At 43.3% G+C, this 18,231-nt stretch overlaps 1 protein-coding gene across 2 annotated transcripts; it reads right to left on the bottom strand.

The window, feature by feature from the left end:
- Positions 1-7,432: 7,432 nt before the first annotated feature.
- On the bottom strand, positions 7,433-18,050 carry LOC142578993 (polyprenol dehydrogenase-like). 2 transcript variants are annotated; one of them, XM_075688758.1, is made up of 7 exons: positions 17,622-18,050; positions 17,436-17,544; positions 14,555-14,619; positions 13,697-13,798; positions 13,399-13,603; positions 13,096-13,288; positions 7,433-10,383 (listed from the first exon to the last, which is right to left on the bottom strand). In XM_075688758.1, exons 1-7 carry the CDS (start codon positions 17,758-17,760, stop codon positions 10,159-10,161), a joined length of 1,038 nt encoding a protein of 345 aa, XP_075544873.1. In that variant the 5' UTR covers positions 17,761-18,050; the 3' UTR covers positions 7,433-10,158. The 2 variants fall into 2 exon arrangements, with proteins under 2 accessions (XP_075544873.1, XP_075544872.1); XM_075688757.1 differs by having other exon boundaries at positions 13,399-13,606; positions 17,622-18,047.
- Between the last annotated feature and the right edge of the window lie 181 nt (positions 18,051-18,231).

Below are 18,231 nucleotides of genomic sequence, written 5' to 3'. Positions count from 1 at the left end.
CTGATGCTTGCATATGCCATTGTTAGCTTATTTCATTTTGTGTAAATATTTTCTTTATCCTAGCAAATGTACCATCCCATTTATGGATACCAGAACACAAATGCACTCAAATTTCACATTTTTGTACTTTAACTTCACTGAACACTTACATACCTCTTATTTCGCACACACAAAAATATTATTGACGCGCTGTGAAAAGTGTTGTGCAAGTATATTTCTAACCTGTATGTCCTAAGTTGGAATGTGGCACATATGGAATTCTTATTATGATACAAATTTATTTAAAGAGCCCAAATAATGTTTTGCCATGTCTGATTGTGATGTTCGAGTACGCACATATTCAGGCCACTGCCATTATTACATTTCTGTGATGTGACCCAAAGGAACCAACAACCACCTTTCCTTGCAAGTGGCTAACCTCCTTAGATCACCTGAAACACCTATCGAGAGTTGTAAATAAAGAACTATAGGATGAAGTTGGGCACCGACACGGAGGGATGCGAGGATTTGGAGGTTATACTTCTCACCCGAGGTCAGCCGACCCTCGGACATCTCCAAAAAGCACCTTTTCTCTCTGTGTGTGTGAGCATGTATGTAGCCATTGAGCTTGCTGATCACGTTTCCTTCCTCCATGGTGCTGGTAAAAGCGTCACCATTGTTATAATGAACCGGTCTGGTTATACCGCAGAATCGCCATTTTACAAATGCTTTCATTATGACTTCACTAAACAAGTCTCTCTAAAAGCCATGCAATACCTCATTACAGAAATTCTGACAATGTGATCGATTCTTTCATTCCACTAAGTCCTACTGAAAGTCCTGCTTTTACTGAAATTACAAAAGAAAAACAACCCCAGTTGTCATATTATTTCTGATATACAATCATGGGATATTTGTCCAGCTATGCAGGTTCTCTGATGAATAATATCCTGGCTGCTTTTAAGTTGCATCCACTGCAGGCTTGGAGTAAGACGTGACACTGGCAAAAGATGCCGAGAGAGAGTGGGGGCTATGCTAATCCAGCTACAACCAAATTGGAAAGGCCCACTTTGCTTAAACAAAGACACTCCCTCACCAGAACAGGAATTTGCCTCCTTGGTGCAGTATTCGGCCACCACCTTCCTGATTCCTACAATCAACGCATGGCCCTCAGCCCCCAGCAGCTGTGGAGCAGTTAATCAAGGCAGTGGTCAGACTTGTAACGCAGCAGAGGGTCCTAAGGATCTCTGGTTCCAGACAGGCCGCGATTGGAAACTGACCCTGTCAACCTTTAACAGCCGAACTCTGTCGAGTGAGGCTAGCATAGCAGGACTCTTTGAGGAACTATCAGACATTATTTGGGATATGATCGGCCTTAGTGAGATTAGAAGAACTGGTGAGGCTTGTACATTGCTGAATAACGGCAATGACCTCTGCCATAGAAGTCTCCCAGATAAGAAGCAATATGGCGTGGGATTCCTAACCCACAAGGACGTAGCGGGCAACATTGACGAATTCTACAGCATTAATGAGAGGATAGAAGTAGTCATAATCAAATTTCATAAGAGGTATAGATTAAAGGTAGTACTAGCCTATGCTCTAATTTCCAGTCTAGATGATGAGGAAGTAGATCAGTTTTATGAAGATGTTGAATTAGTGATGAGGAAAGTGCAAACTCTGTATACTATAGTAATGGGCGACTTCAATGCAAAAGTGGGGAAAACGCAGGCTGGAGAACAAGCAATTGGCAACCATGGTGTCGATTCTAGGAACACAATTCGCAGACAGGAATAAGCTTCGAATAATGAACCCCTTTTTCAGGAAGCGTAGCAACAGAAGGTGGACCTGGAAAAGCCCTAATGGTGAAACAAGAAAGGAAATTGATTTCATACTTTCTGCTGATCCCAGCACAGTGCAGGATGTAGAAGTGATAAGTAGGATAAAGTGCAGTGATCATAGATTAGTGAGGGCTAGGATTCGCCTCAATTTGAAGAGAGCTAAATTGATTAAGGAAAACAGGTCAACCTAGAGGCAGTAAGGGTAAAAGCAGATGAATTCAGACTAGTACTTTCAAACAAACTGCAGCCTTAGAATAGGCTGGCTTCAGAGGCGGCAATAGGAGTGGGAGGCAAGGCACTAAGACAACTAGTAGGCTAGCTCTCCCAAGTTACAAAAGACCTAATAAAGAAATGACAGAATGAAAGTGTCGAACTCAAGAGATAAGATAGAATTCGCAGAACTGTCAAAACTGAACAAGGCGAAAATAAGTGACATTCGAAACTGCAATGTGAGAAAGACTGAAGAAGCCGTAAAAAATGGACAGAGCCTGAAGTCAGTGAGAAGGAAACTTCGCACAGGACAAACCAAGATTTATGCACTGAAAGATAAGCAGGGTAATATCATCAACAATCTCGAAACTATAGTAAAAGCAGTGGAAGAATTCTATACTGACCCAGAGGAATGAATAAAGGGAAATCAGACATCCACCCGTTCGTAGCAATTGCTACAAAGGAAACCCATACGAGTTCCTCGAAAGAAGAGCCTCATAGTTGAAGAAAAATTCGTCCTGGTCCGGCACTCGAACCCGGGACCACCGCCTTTCCGGGGCAGCCGCTTTACCATCTGAGCTAACCAGGCGGCTAGCAGATGATAGGGCGAAGTAGAATTTGTCGACAACACGAAGCAAGGGCAAGAGTTTGATGTAGTAGTTCTGCAGAAACCCGCAAGGTGGAGAGAAGTAATGAATAAAGGGAAATTGGACATCCACTCGTTCGTAGCAATTGCTACAAAGGAAACCCATACGGGTTCCTCGAAAGAAAAGCCTCATAGTTGAAGAAAAATTCGTCCTGGTCCGGGACTTGAACCTGGGAGCACCGCCTTTCCGGGGCAGCCGCTCTACCATCTGAGCTAACCAGGCGGCTAAGTCGAATTTGTCGACAACACGAAGCAAGGGCAAGAGTTTGACATAGTAGTTCTGCGGAAACCCGCAAGGTGGAGAGAAGTAATGAATAAAGGGAAATCAGACATCCACCCGTTCGTAGCAATTGCTACAAAGGAAACCCATACGGGTTCCTCGAAAGAAAAGCCTCATATTCATTACTTCTCTCCACCTTGCGGGTTTCCGCAGAACTACTACGTCAAACTCTTGCCCTTGCTTCGTGTTGTCGACAAATTCGACTTTGCCCTACCATCTGTTAGCCGCCTGGTTAGCTCAGATGGTAGAGCGGCTGCCCCGGAAAGGTGGTGGTCCCGGGTTCGAGTCCCAGACCAGGATGAATTTTTCTTCAACTATGAGGCTTTTCTTTCGAGGAACCCGTATGGGTTTCCTTTGTAGCAATTGCTACGAACGGGTGGATGTCTGATTTCCCTTTATTCATTACTTCTCTCCACCTTGCAGGTTTCCGCAGAACTACTACATTTTTTTCGGAGGGGAGCCACGCACTTGACGAGACACGGCAAGGGAGAGCTGGGCAGGCTATATACTAACACAGAAATTTCAGGAGGAGGGGGCACATACTTGGTGCGCCAACCCCTGGCTAAGCGACTACTTCATAGAAGTGAGTGAGCATACGCAAATGGCTGGCGTGTTTATTCTCCGTGGATGTTAGATATATTGCTGCAGCTAGGGAGCTCTCCGCGTTCAAGTTGCGGTCTAACGTGGTACCCAGGCCCTTCCAAGCACATCATTGCATCGCCGTCACAAGAGCGCCAGTAACGCCTCGCACATTGTGACACAGCGCGTGTATTTCGTGCACGAGCCAGCGCCCGAGTACCTCGTCCAATCAGAAGTCACAGCATGTCTGCTGATCATCAGACCACAAAAGAAGTGTGTTCTGTGAGGGGAGGAAATGCTGTCGAAAAAATTTAGTGAACTTCTCTTGCAAATTGTGCAAAAGTGTTTATAACCTTTAGTTTATGGGCACATGTTAATTTGGCCACAATAAACCAGTTTGCGCATTGTCCTTCGTTGAAGATTGTTACAATACACGAATGAGTCACGACACTTGTCTTGCTGACTCTGCAGGCCGATGGCAATGACGGAAGACCTTGGAACCCTTCCAGGTTCGGTGAGTGGCAGCCTTGGGGCTGAACAAGGGCTGTGCGAGGCCCAGCAACAGCGGCAACATATCCAGGCATGCAGGGAGGATGGCGACGATGTCAGAGCCGTGTGCCACTGCACCGAGTTCAGGCTCAGGCCGCGGAGTGTGTAACGGCTGCACGGAACCGAGGAAGAGGCTGCCTCATGCCGAGCTGGCGCATATGTGTGCTCCTGAAAATTGGTTAACCGTGGAGACTGTAGGTAACTCTATCAGCGAAATACCGGCATAATCTGAAAAAATCAGCGCTGTCCAAATTTGAGAACTTGTGATACACCGACCCATTAAGGATGCTGATTTCTGTGACGTCACGTAGGACGCGTCCCTCAGGAACTATACTTGGCTAAGTTTCGGAGTGCGGAGCCACAATGGCAGAAGAGATGTGGTTTTGTAGGGAGCATTTGCACTAAATTCTTAGGGTCCTACATTTTAGGTTTTGTTATAACGAGAGTTCTGCTGTAACAAAACCTGAAATGCAGGATCCAACACAGCATCGGTTATAGCAAAGCAAATTTTTTACACAGGCCTCAGAATATACATTCAATGGCAAATATGTCAGGTACAGTTGCACACCGATCCTTCATACCTGGCATGATTCCTGCAGTACCACTATCTATCCATAACACCTATGTATAACTGTAATAACCAAAATGTCAGACGCCGCATGGTGTTTCACACATGGACCCCGCATGTGATGCTGCAAACATGGCGACCATGAACATGGTTGCTGTTATGTCGACTGGCACGGAACAGCAGCTTTAATTGCAGACTTCCGATGAAGCGGCACTGGTTAGGCCTAGCTGCCTAAGCAGTACAGCCAGTGGAATGAGTGCAGGTGACGAACTGTTGCAGGAAGCATGGCCACCAATATGTTCGCACTCATAGACCTTGTCGACAATTGAGCAGGATTAGACATACGGGCTAGACCGATGGTCATAGTAGCGGAGTACGGATCCAGATGCTGCCCCTACGTGTCCAAAAAGTCTGTCATCGGCGTGCGCGTTTTTGAAGTTAAAGCATTCTTAGCTGGCTTCACAAGGGCGCCAATAGATTTAGAGTGTCTGGTATTCTGGTAAATGAAAACTGACTGGGTGTTTTACCAGATGAGTGGAGGCACGAATGTGAACAGGGGAGGAGGGGTCACTCAAGTATTGTTGCTAAAGACAAGGTCGACATAACTGAGCGTGAAATAGGATACAAACAAGATACCAAATGTGTGAATAATTAACTTGAAATAAGAGACAGATAATGAACATTTAATCATAGAATCGTTCGAACTACCATGTACGATGACCTTTAACGTCGACACTTGGTTGACCCTTTCTTTTTATGTTTGCACTCGCAGACCTTACCGTCAATGGAGCGTGATGCATATGAACGAGCGGGATGGCTTTAGTAGCAGAATATGGATTCATGTGCGGTCCCCTCTGTGTGCACAAAGTCTGTCGGCGGCAAGTGCGTTTTGGCCAGCACGTGAATTTCGTTGGAGCGGAGTCAGCAAGCCAATGTGCCAATTCTGCGCGATCACACCGACTGCACTGTTGTGTATTCGTGGCGGTGGAGAGTGCATGTATGTAATTTAGCGTAGTTCCTGTGCCTCATCATTGGCATGGCAGGATGTTGACGGATCATAAAAATCTGCAGACCCTCTGCTGGCATGTCGGAGGCACCTCGCTTGCACTCCTTTTGCATAGACCTGATAGTGACTTTCTTGCCGATATCTGTGTATGCTTATAACGAATATAGGATATAACGACAGTATTGTCCTGCCTGGGGTGACTTTGTTATAATGAAGTTTGACTGTAGCTACAAAGTCTGTGTCATACCTACTAGTGCACAGCAAAGCTTGGATAGGAGCATACACTGTACAAAAGGTTCGGTTGAATTACTGTGTATGCAAGGTATTCGAGGATATCACTTCAAATCGCCGTGGACATTAACATTTGCGCTCTATCTGTCTAGGCTCTTGCTTTATGTGCACACCAATCAATCACATTTATTCTAAGCTATTAGCATTTGGCCTGACACTGGAGGTGATGCTGTACATTCCCAAAGTCACCCTACGCGTTGACCATATCCGTTTGGAGATAGCTATTTCTTGAATGTCACGAGATCGCTTGTTTTCAAGGTGAGACAAGACCTCAGGGCCAATTATCATGTGTTAAAAAGATAAATAAGCACCGACACTGGTCAGATGCCATTCCAGCGGTTCAGTTTCTCGAGCAGATGGAGGCCATGATGGGTGACAATGCTGAAAAGTCGATTATGGTCATTCCTGAGCAACTTCAGGCAGCAGAGTCAACAGTCAAGCTATCTGTGCACAATTTCACTCTTAACTAATGCATTTTCTTGCTCCCACAGCACCTGCACGACGCAGGAATGTCTGGTGGTGAACTGCTGTGGCCAATGTAGTGTCCTAGTTCCAAATTTCTAAACCTGTACACCACTACATATGGCGGGCATCACTGGGAGGGAGACTAAAAAACAGCTACACAATGATAAAAACTCACTAAAATCTGCTTCTGTGGAAGCACTGCCCAATATCAACACGCACTAGCTCATCCAAGTATGTAGCCGTTATCGAAGCTGAATTAAGCGATTAATTGAGGCTGTAGATGGTTTTATTCCCCGGTCTTATAGAAGTGGAAATAGAAACAATGTAAAATATTTGGAACGAATATACTGAACCTTGTCTAAAATATTGTCGATATTCCTGAAATTGTCATTATGTCCTCAAATACCTTGCGCAACCATACACTGCCAAGGCTTCACGAGAATATTGTACATGCGTGGACCAACAGGACTAATATGCATGTGGAAACTTTTTAAACGAGGATGTATAAGAGATGTTCCTATGCAAACAGGGCTCTACGGACAATGAATAGGTGTGTCTGTCACATACAGTATTTATAGGCAAACACATCTTGGCTAAAATATTAGTTCCATGTACCCAGCTAATGGTTCTGGACAACAATCATGCAATTTTACTTTGTCGCACTCACTCACTGCTATAGGCCTTGCTGTAGGCTGGCTATAATTGACTCTTGTGGTATGCTTATCAGAGAATGTAATATAGCCTACAGGTGCAGATTAGTTTCTATAAAGACCAGAACATTAAAAATGTGTCGTCCATCATGCTGACAAGATTCAACATATGATGCAGATTTGTCTCCTTCAATTGCAGTCAACAATGTGTATTTGATCCAGGAGGACCACGGCAGGTGCTGCCTTAAGAAAGCAAATAAAAGTCTTGCAGAGATGAACTATCCGCAAAGACTGCAGTGTATTCACAGAAATGTTTAGCTACAGATGACCACGGGATGATTCTCGCGAGAGAAATGAAATACGTCAAGTAGGGTGTTGGCATGGCTTTATTATTTAGAAACACATGGCATTAATAATAATGAAGTATGTAAATAAGGCCTCACAGCACATTTATTCTGGCGTGAGGCCCAGTTCAGCACGCCAAAAAGTTCCAAGACCCTATGATATAGTAGTTGAACTTCTAGCAGCATCTGGTTCCGGTAACAGATGGCAAGCATGGCATAAAAGACAGCATAGAGGCTATTTTGTTCTCCAAGCATTTCACAACAATTTTTGGCCAATCGATCACACATGCTGATGTCTACTCATAGGAGTGAACATTTCAAGCATTACTAGGATTATATTATAAAAAAGTTTGCACTCTTGGGGGTTGTCTTGCCCTCAAACAATAATCGTAATCCATCTTTCATGCCTTTCCGTTAATGTTGCATACCCAGTACTACAAGGTCATGAATGGCATGCACATTATCAGCATGACACAGCATTCTTGACAGGAAAGTAGCAAGGGCAGAGTTTTCACGAACGGAAATTCAAGCAAGATAGACTATTCTTATTTAGATAAGATCCTTTGAAGGTGTTCAAATGCTTGCTTAACAGTCTGAATAATACTTCAGTGAAAGAAAGAGGAACATGCTAAAGCACCAAGCTTCAAGAGAATGACCATGCTATGGTTTGCAGCTTGTCCACAATGTCTTGCTCTTTCACAGATGAAATTTGGATTTGAGTAGTTGGCTGAACAAGGGCAGTCTCCATGTGTTTTCCGTTTTCTTTTTTGAAGTTTTCAATTCATGCTCACTGAATGAATCTCTTTTTGTTCATTTTAAAATTAACATATAATTTAGGCTTTCTAATCACACTTTCATTAGGTCTACAATTTTGCAACTCTAACTTATTGTGATTTTGATTACCCATCCAATTCTTGACCAATATTGTTGCTACAAGCAATGCAAACAAAAAACAACAGCAACAAGATTATCTGGGCCAATGGCATTTGGCTGCATGCACACCAGCAGACTAAGAAAACAAAGGAAAAAAAGTTCTAGGAAGAAGTTTAGACTGCCATCAGAATTAGTAGTTTTGTGGTAGTAGATTTGACTAGGTGCAGTTTCAATATAGAAATTACCCACTGCCATAATGCCACAATAGCCTGTATACAGCTTGAGCTACTACATATGGCATGCACATGGATCCTTGGTGAACGAGACTACAGATGAAAACGAGGCACCATGCAATTGTAATGCAGATATAACACCCACAACATGGTTCACATTATGACAGTGATGCAACCAGACATTCTTTAGTTAGACATGCCTTTTAGGTGAGAACAAGTTGGATGGGGTAAAAGTAGTGAAATGTTTAAGCAGTAACCATACGTAACTTCTTTAAGCCGAAATTGTCTGTACAAAAATGTCTGTGCCATAATTTTCATCAAAATGTTTATATGTGGATATGTAACGTACCTCAACTGCAATTCATAGTACCTTACATGTTCAATCGTTCTGCCCTTCGTATAACAACTAACGTTACATTCAAATGGTTTCAACTGTGCTCTGATTCAGTTTGCTGCCATGCACAGTCCTCTTGAGATTGGAGCCTTTAGCCCGATTCATTCAGAGTGTTGTGCTACAGCAGAAAGAACTTGGAGGTGTTCTTACCGTTATAGAGACACTAAAGGCAAATATTAAGACAAGCTAAAGCAATGGATTAATGCTCGAGAACCTCTATGGTGTCATTATAGTGAACAGAGCTTTAGTAATCAAGAAATTGAGGTAAATGCAGAACACGATTTGAGACTCCCCTGTGACATTCAAGTACTAGCCTGATAATGTAGGCACTCCTCATTACAATTGTCACTAGTACTCGACCACTTATAATAAAAAGATCACTGCATTGCATGCAATCATCTACTTCTAGTTGAGTAATAAAGAAAAATAACTTTTTGACATTACCCTTGACAACGAGGCAGCCGGTCAAAAGGTTTCGTTCTTGCTCGACTCTGCACTGTCCACGCTTTTGCGTTTCAGTAATTTCGTTATCATGTAGTGCTGCTCTGGTTTTGCTGGCTCGTGAAACTCACACAAACTGCAAGTAGCAGAGAATTCCACGTCCATGTGATGTTGTGGGATGCCCAAATGGTCTGTCACTTGACCCAAGAACAACTGCAGCAGCGAATCCGACGCTCTGTCTTGGCTTGGTTTCTCCATGGCTGTGCGTTTGTGTTTTATGCAATAAACCATAGCACCATCTATCTGGCGCCTGTTAACGCAGTGATGGCAGTAAAAGGCGCTGATGACATATGCAACATGACACCACTCCCTGCTCGGGGAGCGGTTGATTTGAATTCCTCTGCTCTAAAGGTATGCAGACCCTTCAGGCACAATTTCATCTTAAACTAAGTCTTTTCTGAACACGGAACATGCACTGAAACATTTCTGGAATGGTATTTTAACAGTTCCTATTGACTTAATATTTGCCTTTGGTATCCCTTAAGCAGAGAGGGCAACTGAGATCCAACAGAATCCGGCCACGCCTTTAATCCATTACAATCCTCCAATCGCTCTGGAAGCAGATGAACATTCAGCTTGGGCAGGGTTTATCAAATGCAAAGTGCATATTGAAAATACTTGAAAGCTACCAGTCAAATGTACCAGAAGTTTGCATTTCATGTTGCCGATTTCCATAGCCTCGACTACGTTTGCGAGGTGTTTAAGGTACTGAAGCCTACTTGGACCCCCAATCTATGACTGCATTTTGAGACCTAGGCACGAAGGAATGGTTGAGTAGCAAGTGGCGACGCTGCAGAAGGAAGCCAAGGCTGCAAGCAGGCCCAGGTTTCTTTCCACAACCTATCTTGCAAGGCACGGTCTTTTGACTGTGGTGCTGGCTCAGAAACAGTGCATTCCTCCAGGTAGGCACCACTGACACCCTCCATTTCTGAAGACAAGGCAGCATACAGGCTTGTTTGTGCTCCTTCGTCGGGTGTCTGTGGAAAGAAGCAGAGAAAGAAAAAGCCGACATCTTATTACAGCTGAACTTTCATGTTTGAAGCATGCCACTGACAATAATGCACAGATTGACTAGTACAATACCAGCAAAACGGGTTAGGCTGCTTAGCAAGGCTAAAGCGATAGAAGATGTAAACATGTTTGGTTGTGCAGTGAAGGCAGAATAACGATAACAGTGAAGGGTCTAGACTAGTCAAAAAAGCAATGTGCTAATATTAACTTTTTAGTTATCTCCCCAAAGCTATACTCCTCATCAAAAGTTGAGCTAACAATGCCAGTAATGAGAGTTGCCAATTTATGCCCGTGCTCCACCTTGCTTCCCAGAGACAAAGCAGGTATATCAAGGTATCATTTCCAACCCACTGCGGTGGTTTAGTGGCTATGGAGTTGCACTGCTAGGCATGAGGTTGCAGGTTTAATTGCCGACCGCACTTCGATGGGGGGGAAATGCAAGAACACTTGTTTACTTATTCGCTGCACAGTAAATAAACCAGAGTGGTCAAAGCTATATTAAGGTTCCCCACTACAGCTTACCTCATAATCATATTGTGGTTTTGGCACCTAAAGCCCCAGAATTTAATTTTAATTTTTAAAAAATAAATTATGGGGTTTCACGTGCCAAAACCACTTTCTGATTATGAGGCATGCCGTAGCGGGGGACTCTGAAAATTTCGGCCACCTGGGGTTCTTTGACATGCACCTAAATCTAAGTACACAGGTGTTTTCGCATCTCGCCCCCATCGAAATGCGGCCGCCGTGGCCGGGATTCGATCCCGCAACCTCGTGCTCAGCAGCCCAACACCATAGCCACTGAGCAACCACGGCGGGTAATTTTAATTTTTACCTATAATTTCCAGTGATGCCAGAAAGCAGCTGAAGTCAAAATAAGACATATTTTGGAGTTGTACACACATACACTTGAGCAGGCAATGAAAACTGAATGCTTCCTCAAGAGTGCTGTATGAAACTTATCACTAGTGTTCAAAGCTCAGCAATACGTACACTTTGTTGCCTCTAGCATGTTTGAGTTTACTGAACGTCACATGGGGGGGGGGGTTACATACGGAGAAAGGTATACAGAAAGAGGTCCCTTAGTGTGAACACTGCAAGGGATACTGCAATGTCACCCTGTCTATACTTGTAAACTGCTCTTTCACTGTTGCTTATTGTTCCATAACATGGGAGAGGAGAGGAGGGAGAAAGGAGAAACACTTTGTTCTGAGGCAGCAGCTTCGATAATGAAAGTACAATCCTTTGAACAAGATAAAATTTACTGCAGAAACAGCATCAATCAGGCATTCTAGTTGCTTCTACCATTGACCATTTTATTCACAATGGCAATTGCAAAGTTTCATTGATGGCTTGGTCAAATGTAAAAATTATGCTTCAATATAGACGACACAAACCTTAGCCTATCAATGTTGTGGCTTTTAAGTTTAATGACATCTCTTGCACATATATGTGATGGGAGCGTTTTTTTCTTTACTTTCTAGAGTCCCATTATATGTATGGACATAGCATCATGCTTGGACAGAAGCACTTAATTTCAGTGCAGAGATGCATCTGCCCATACACTCTCAGAAAGGCTGGAGAATTTATGAAGCAGAGAGAATGGTATCGTAAAGCAGGCACAAATTTCTTGCATTATAGGCCACAAGCGATCTGCAAAATATGTTAGGTCATGCATCACTCATTATGCGGGATGATAATTTTTAAGTTTTCTGTAAAATTTAAATATTGCCTGTAGCAGATTACATGATTTTAGTCCTTGAGCTGGATTATTCAAAGAGGAAGAGAATTATCCAAGAGAAATCGAAACACATATTCAACCAATTAAAAAAAAATCACAAATTAATTTCTTAATGTACTTCTTTGGGCATGTATTGCCATTTGCGAATTGTAGCCAGTCAGTTTGCAAGGGCATCCACTTGGAATGAATTTCCAGAATGACACTAGATTAGAGATATGCACCATGAAACTTGGCATAAAAATGCACTATTGTTTCACTTACTTTTATAAAAAAACGCTCTTATGCATTGAAACACAGAATTGAAATGCCCATGTTTTTCGTCCCTTCAGGAAATATCTCAAAATTGGTGTCGTCCTTGAAATTCATTTTCGAGTGGATTCATTCATTCATGAGTGGATACTGTAGCAAACTCACTAGCTGCAAATGGTAAATTTCAATGCGTCATAAAGTAATCAATCAATCAATCATTTTTATTTCAGTATCAAAGACACTTGGTGGGTACAGACAAAAAGCCATTCATCAGGCTTGACGATTAAGAAGGTACTTAAGACGTTAATGAAGAAGTTAATTAGCAAATATTTTTCATTAGTTTAATATGCGTTTCAATTTCTCATGCTAGTAATGTCTGCCTCTTTGAATAATTCAGCTCAAAGACAACAACTATGCTATCTACCATAGGTGGTTTTTAGAAATTCCGGGACATTTAATATGATCACCCTGTAGATAGCCAACAGCAATTATAAATGCTGAACAACATTTTGCCATGACACATTGCATTTCTGTTGCCATTTATCCTTTCTTTTTTGACATGCAGACAGTTGACCAACCAACTTGCATGTCGACTGAGCCACTATTTTGAATGCTCTAGCGCAAAAGCACTTATGAAGGAGGATGGACAAAAGCATACACACAAAATAAAAAAAAAAAAAAGAAACCATACCTTGAAGAAAATTCCAGAAACTAAAGGAGCCCAGAAGACTCGTTTGTACAGGTTTGTATCCACAATTCCAGGATGCAGGCAGTTTGCTGTCACAGGAATGTGTTCCACACGACAGTAACGTGCTAGTGACTGAGTGAACATCACTTGAGCTAGCTTAGATTGTGCATAGCCGAAGTAACTTGAATAGAGCTTTCTGTGGGGAAAGAAAACAAAATGCAGCATTATGGTGGAAAGAATTATATAAGTGTGCAAGGCAGCTGGTTATCAACCACTGCACTATAGACAATACAATAGACAACGTACCTGCTGTGCATGTCATCGAAGTTTATGCGGGCAACTTTGTGCACACAGGAGGAAACATTAACTATCCTAGCCATCCTCTTCGGTGTTCCAGCAGATATTAATCGCGGAAGCAGTAAAGCCGTCAAAAGGCAGTGGCCAAGGTAGTTGATACTCAGATGCGATTCGAACCCATCTTCAGTCTCTTGGTATGGATTGAACATGACCCCTGCTGTAAAACGTGCACACACATATTCCAAAGCCCTTACTTCACTAGTACACTACACTAGAGTTGCATAGGTAAAGTGAAGCAAAAGCTCACCACCACAGATGAGTATATCTACGACGACATTGCGCCGGAGAATTTCCTGCGCGAAATTGTCAACAGACGACATCGACCTGAGGTCAAGTGGCAGTATTTCCACTGTAAAGTATGAAGCAACACCTTAAGGTCATGCAAAAACTAAAAGCCTCAATAAACACTTGTGAGTAACAAAAGAAAATGTCCAAATTGGTATTGTACCATGATAGCTCTTCTTTGCCTTTGGGCTATGTCATTCTGCTGCTGAGCATGGTGCGATACGTGGGTTTTACTCCTATTCATGTGGCTTCTTTTATGTAAGGCAAAATGCAAATGAGTGCACGTGCAGCACAAAGCTTGAAATGCTTTGTCTTTGCTTAAATAAAGCCTACCCAGTCACAATTAATCTGCAGCCCCCCCCCCCCCACCCCCCCAGTGCAGTGGATCTCATAGCCAGATGGGTCTTGTGGCTATAATAATAATATTTGGGGTTTTACGTGCCAAAACCACTTTCTGATTATGAGGCACGCCGTAGTGGAGGACTCCGGAAATTTTGACCACCTGGGGTTCTTTAACGTGCACCTAAATCTAAGCACACGGGTGTTTTCGCATTTCGCCCCCATCGAAATGCGGCCGCCGTGGCCGGGATTCGATCCCGCGACCTCGTGCTCAGCAGCCCAACACCATAGATTGTGGCTATAAATTGTCAATATCTTAACATTTCGAAATATGATGCATCTGCGGTGAACGTCATCTACATGATGACTTGAGCTTGCACACAGAGCAATTGTTACCAAAAAGCAAATTTATAGTTTTCTTTCATGTCGCACATGGGTGTTTATCATCTCATCTAGCATTGCACAATCATGCAAAACACACCTTCACATCCAGGGATGTCTTCTTCCAAGCATTTCTTTGTGTTTTGAGATCGCACTGGTGAAGAACTTCCTGAAAATATTTTGCATTCATGCAAGATATATGTGCATACACATAAGTGAAAGTAAGCTTACACACACACACACACACACACACACACACACACACACACACACACACACACACACACACACACACACACACACACACACACACACACACACACACACACACACACACATATATATATATATATATATATATATATATATATATATATATGAAGAAGTAAGGAAAACGTGGGCCCTGATTTTTATTAGAAATATAAGTGAACAAACAGTGACACCAAGGACAGCACAGGGGAAATTACCCGCAGTTTTTAATTGAATTATAGAAATGATAAGTAAATGGCTATGAAAGCGGATGAAAAAACAACTAGCCACAGGTGGGATACAAACCCACGTTTTCGCATTATGTGTGCGATGCTCCCACCAACTGAGCTACCGCAGCACCATTTTCTTATCCACTTTCTGGGGTATTTATGTTTATCTGTGAGAACCAACCCTGGGAATGCTAACCAGTGCCAATCCTCACGGCCTTTGTATACATACACAGGGTCCTGCATGTTTTGCTTAAAATGTACAAAAAAGATTTTGTGCTTACCGCTGCACTGTTCTTGCTGAAATTTTCCAGGAGGATTGCATTTTGGGGTCTACGTCGTTCAGTGCAAATTTGCCTTTGCTTATGGGGATGCAAGCTGTTGCTGCAACGGCGCAAGCTTTAATTTGTGTCATCGCCTGCCGGCACCTACAGAAAGCAGCCGGTCAGGGAAGGTTGCTGCGTGTTGCCCATGTCTGGAACGCTGCTTTCTGCAGCTGCCAGGAGGCGGCTACACAAGTTTATGTTTGCGCCATTGCAAGAGCAGCCACATCCCCATCAGTAAAGGCAAATTTGCACTTTTTTCTTAAAAGCTAGGCAACTAACTGTGGCAAGTGTTACTACTGAATGGCGCGGACTTCAAGATGTGATCCTTCTGCAAAATTTCATCAAGAAGCATGCAGCGGTAAATATAAAATCTTTTTAGAACATGTTAAGCAAAATATGCAGGCACCTGTATACAGATGCTCCTCTACCACAAAAGAGGAAAGAAAAGTAATAAGCAAGCAGGGACAAATGACACAACACAGCAGTGATCAAATAAACAGTGAACCATATTTATTATATATTTGTAAATATATTTATATCTTATTGTAGCATTGTCAGTTGTTGAAAATAGTCCCACTGCCAATCACAACTCAACAAAAATTCCCTACACTGCATAGAGTAGCCCTGAAATTTGCATATCTTATTACAAATGCCATAGCAAAGTTATAAGCTGGGTTGCCAGGTTTAGCGACTTCTTGCCAAATTGGCTGCTTTAGAGCCTATGGTGACTGAAAATTGTGGCTGGCAACTTGGCCACTGTCTGGCTACTTTTGGCAGTGGTAATTGGTTTAGGTAGTGTCCAAATCGCACTCCCTAGGACAGCTCCCTTGAAGCAACAGCCCCAAACGCCAGATCTTGAAGATCAAGCCTTTGTCTCTTGCAAGCTCCAGAAGCAAATCCAGGAGCTGAAAGCGTATCATAGCTGACATATGGCCAGTAGGGCTCCTCGACTTGTAGTGCCGGGCTGTCCAAGATAGCCCAAGATTCGTCATACGCAATGCTCATTGGTTGAAATCAATGCCTCAGGCAGTCCAGGAATGTCAGAAAAGTACAAGTGAAGAGGCCCATTGAAGTTTCTCTACAAGTGGCGTACAGCAGCTCTCTCCGAGCAATAGGAATTAATCAGTCTTAAAGGTAAGTCTTAAGCCTTAAATCGTAATTTGTTAGACAGAAGCAATAAGTGGTGTCCTAATCCCAGCAACGGTTACCGCTATAGCGAATCTCGAAGACCTTGCTTCTCAGCACCAGAAGTGACTGGAACAATCACAAATGCATCAAGGCAGCCATGACACTAAACGTGCCAGTGTCTATGTACATTCTTTAAAGGCGCATACCAGGGAGAGTAGAATGTGCGCGACACTATACAGTTTGCATGGGAATGTTTGAAGAGAAGTCATAGTGGTGCAGCGATGGCATGCAGCGAGTTTATTGTGCTAAAACTGGCGACACCACTCTGGCTATATGAGAAAGCACGCAAGTGTACATGTGTGGTGAAAATAATCAAAGAATGTCAGCTGGTCTCTATGGTAATTTATTATACACAAACATGTGATAACGATTGTTTTGTTATTCTTGTTTGCCATCGGTACAGCAGAAGACTGCATGTATTTTCTGCATTTTTTTTTTTACTTTAGCATCGAAAATGGACAAGTGTTGGTTTGTCCTACTGTGGCTACTTTCTTGGCTGCCAATTAAACCTTTTGCCACAGTTGGCGACTTTTTTGGTTACTTTGCGGAATTTTTCGGCTACTTTTTCTCCCGAAGACCTGGGAATCCTGGTTATAAGCGCTAAATTAGAAGGGTGCCCCGTTGTGCTTGATGATAAGAGAGTAGAGATGACACACACACTCACACGTTCCAGTACTGCAAGCTTTCCATGTAAATAACGATAACTATTGCAGTCACCGTACAACGCGTGATCGCAATTTTAAATTTAATATTTAAACACAGTCCTATAAACAGATTCCACGCAATAAGGGTGCATGCACAAAGAGACTGACTTGCTATTTGACCTACAGTCATGCCCAAGTAACTAAGTAAACGTGATTCAAGCGCTACGTACAGATAGCAGGAAATTCGAAAGCGTCAGTCTCTCCCCGAGCTCAAATGCGGCAACAATTATCCCAGAGGCGGTTGTCAGAGTTCTGCGAGCTACTTCAAATAAGTGAAGGTACGAAACTTGCCGACAATGACTCGAGCGTTTAGAGCTAGCAAGGCTCTGACCGTTTCCAACCCTAAACCCTGCGTTCCGCCAGTAACGACAGCAGTTTTCTTCTCCACAGAGCAATCTGAAAGCAATCGCGTGAGCGCTGCAATCAATCAAACTGCTTTAGATCGAAACATTTCACTAAGTAGCTGTACTTACATGTTTTTGGTGCAGGCACAGAATATACACTTTTGAACCGTTGCGCGCATTCTTTGAAAAAGTACTCCGCAGCAATGAGGTGAATTTTGAACCAAGTTTCAATATGAAATGCCGCACACTCCAGCCAGTGGAGAACCATCGTTGCCGCTATCCCCAGTCGCCTCAGCTCAGCTGTTGCCGACACGAGTGCTTCCGTGTAGCGCGACGAAGCACATGCGCGCGCCCTTCACCATAAATCAGCATGCCTAATCGGCAGCGCGTCGCCAGCTTGCCGCGTGCAGACCTGCGCGAAACAAATCCACGTGGGTACATCCGTTGGTGCAACACTCCCACACTCCTTTCATTTCGCAGCAGCTACAACAGACCGCATTAAAGCAGCGTAGCGCTAGCTAAAAAACTCCGTAGCCAATCAACTCCCGGCGAATTGACTTGCATATGCGCGCATGCCAGGATTTCGCCACCGCATGGCGCCCTGAGCGCTTGTTGCACAAATTTTGTCCGAAACCCGCATGTTTTCGACTGTTCCAATTGGCCGGAGACGTTACCTATGCACATCGGGTGCCAGATGGCGAAAGATGACCGCATGATTGAGGGCTCGGTCAAAATATTT

Source organism: Dermacentor variabilis, chromosome 4 (assembly GCF_050947875.1).
Source record: "Dermacentor variabilis isolate Ectoservices chromosome 4, ASM5094787v1, whole genome shotgun sequence".
Taxonomy (NCBI): Eukaryota; Metazoa; Arthropoda; class Arachnida; order Ixodida; family Ixodidae; genus Dermacentor; species Dermacentor variabilis.
Note: the sequence above shows the minus strand (reverse complement) of the source record. Positions and strands in the feature narration are given on the sequence as shown.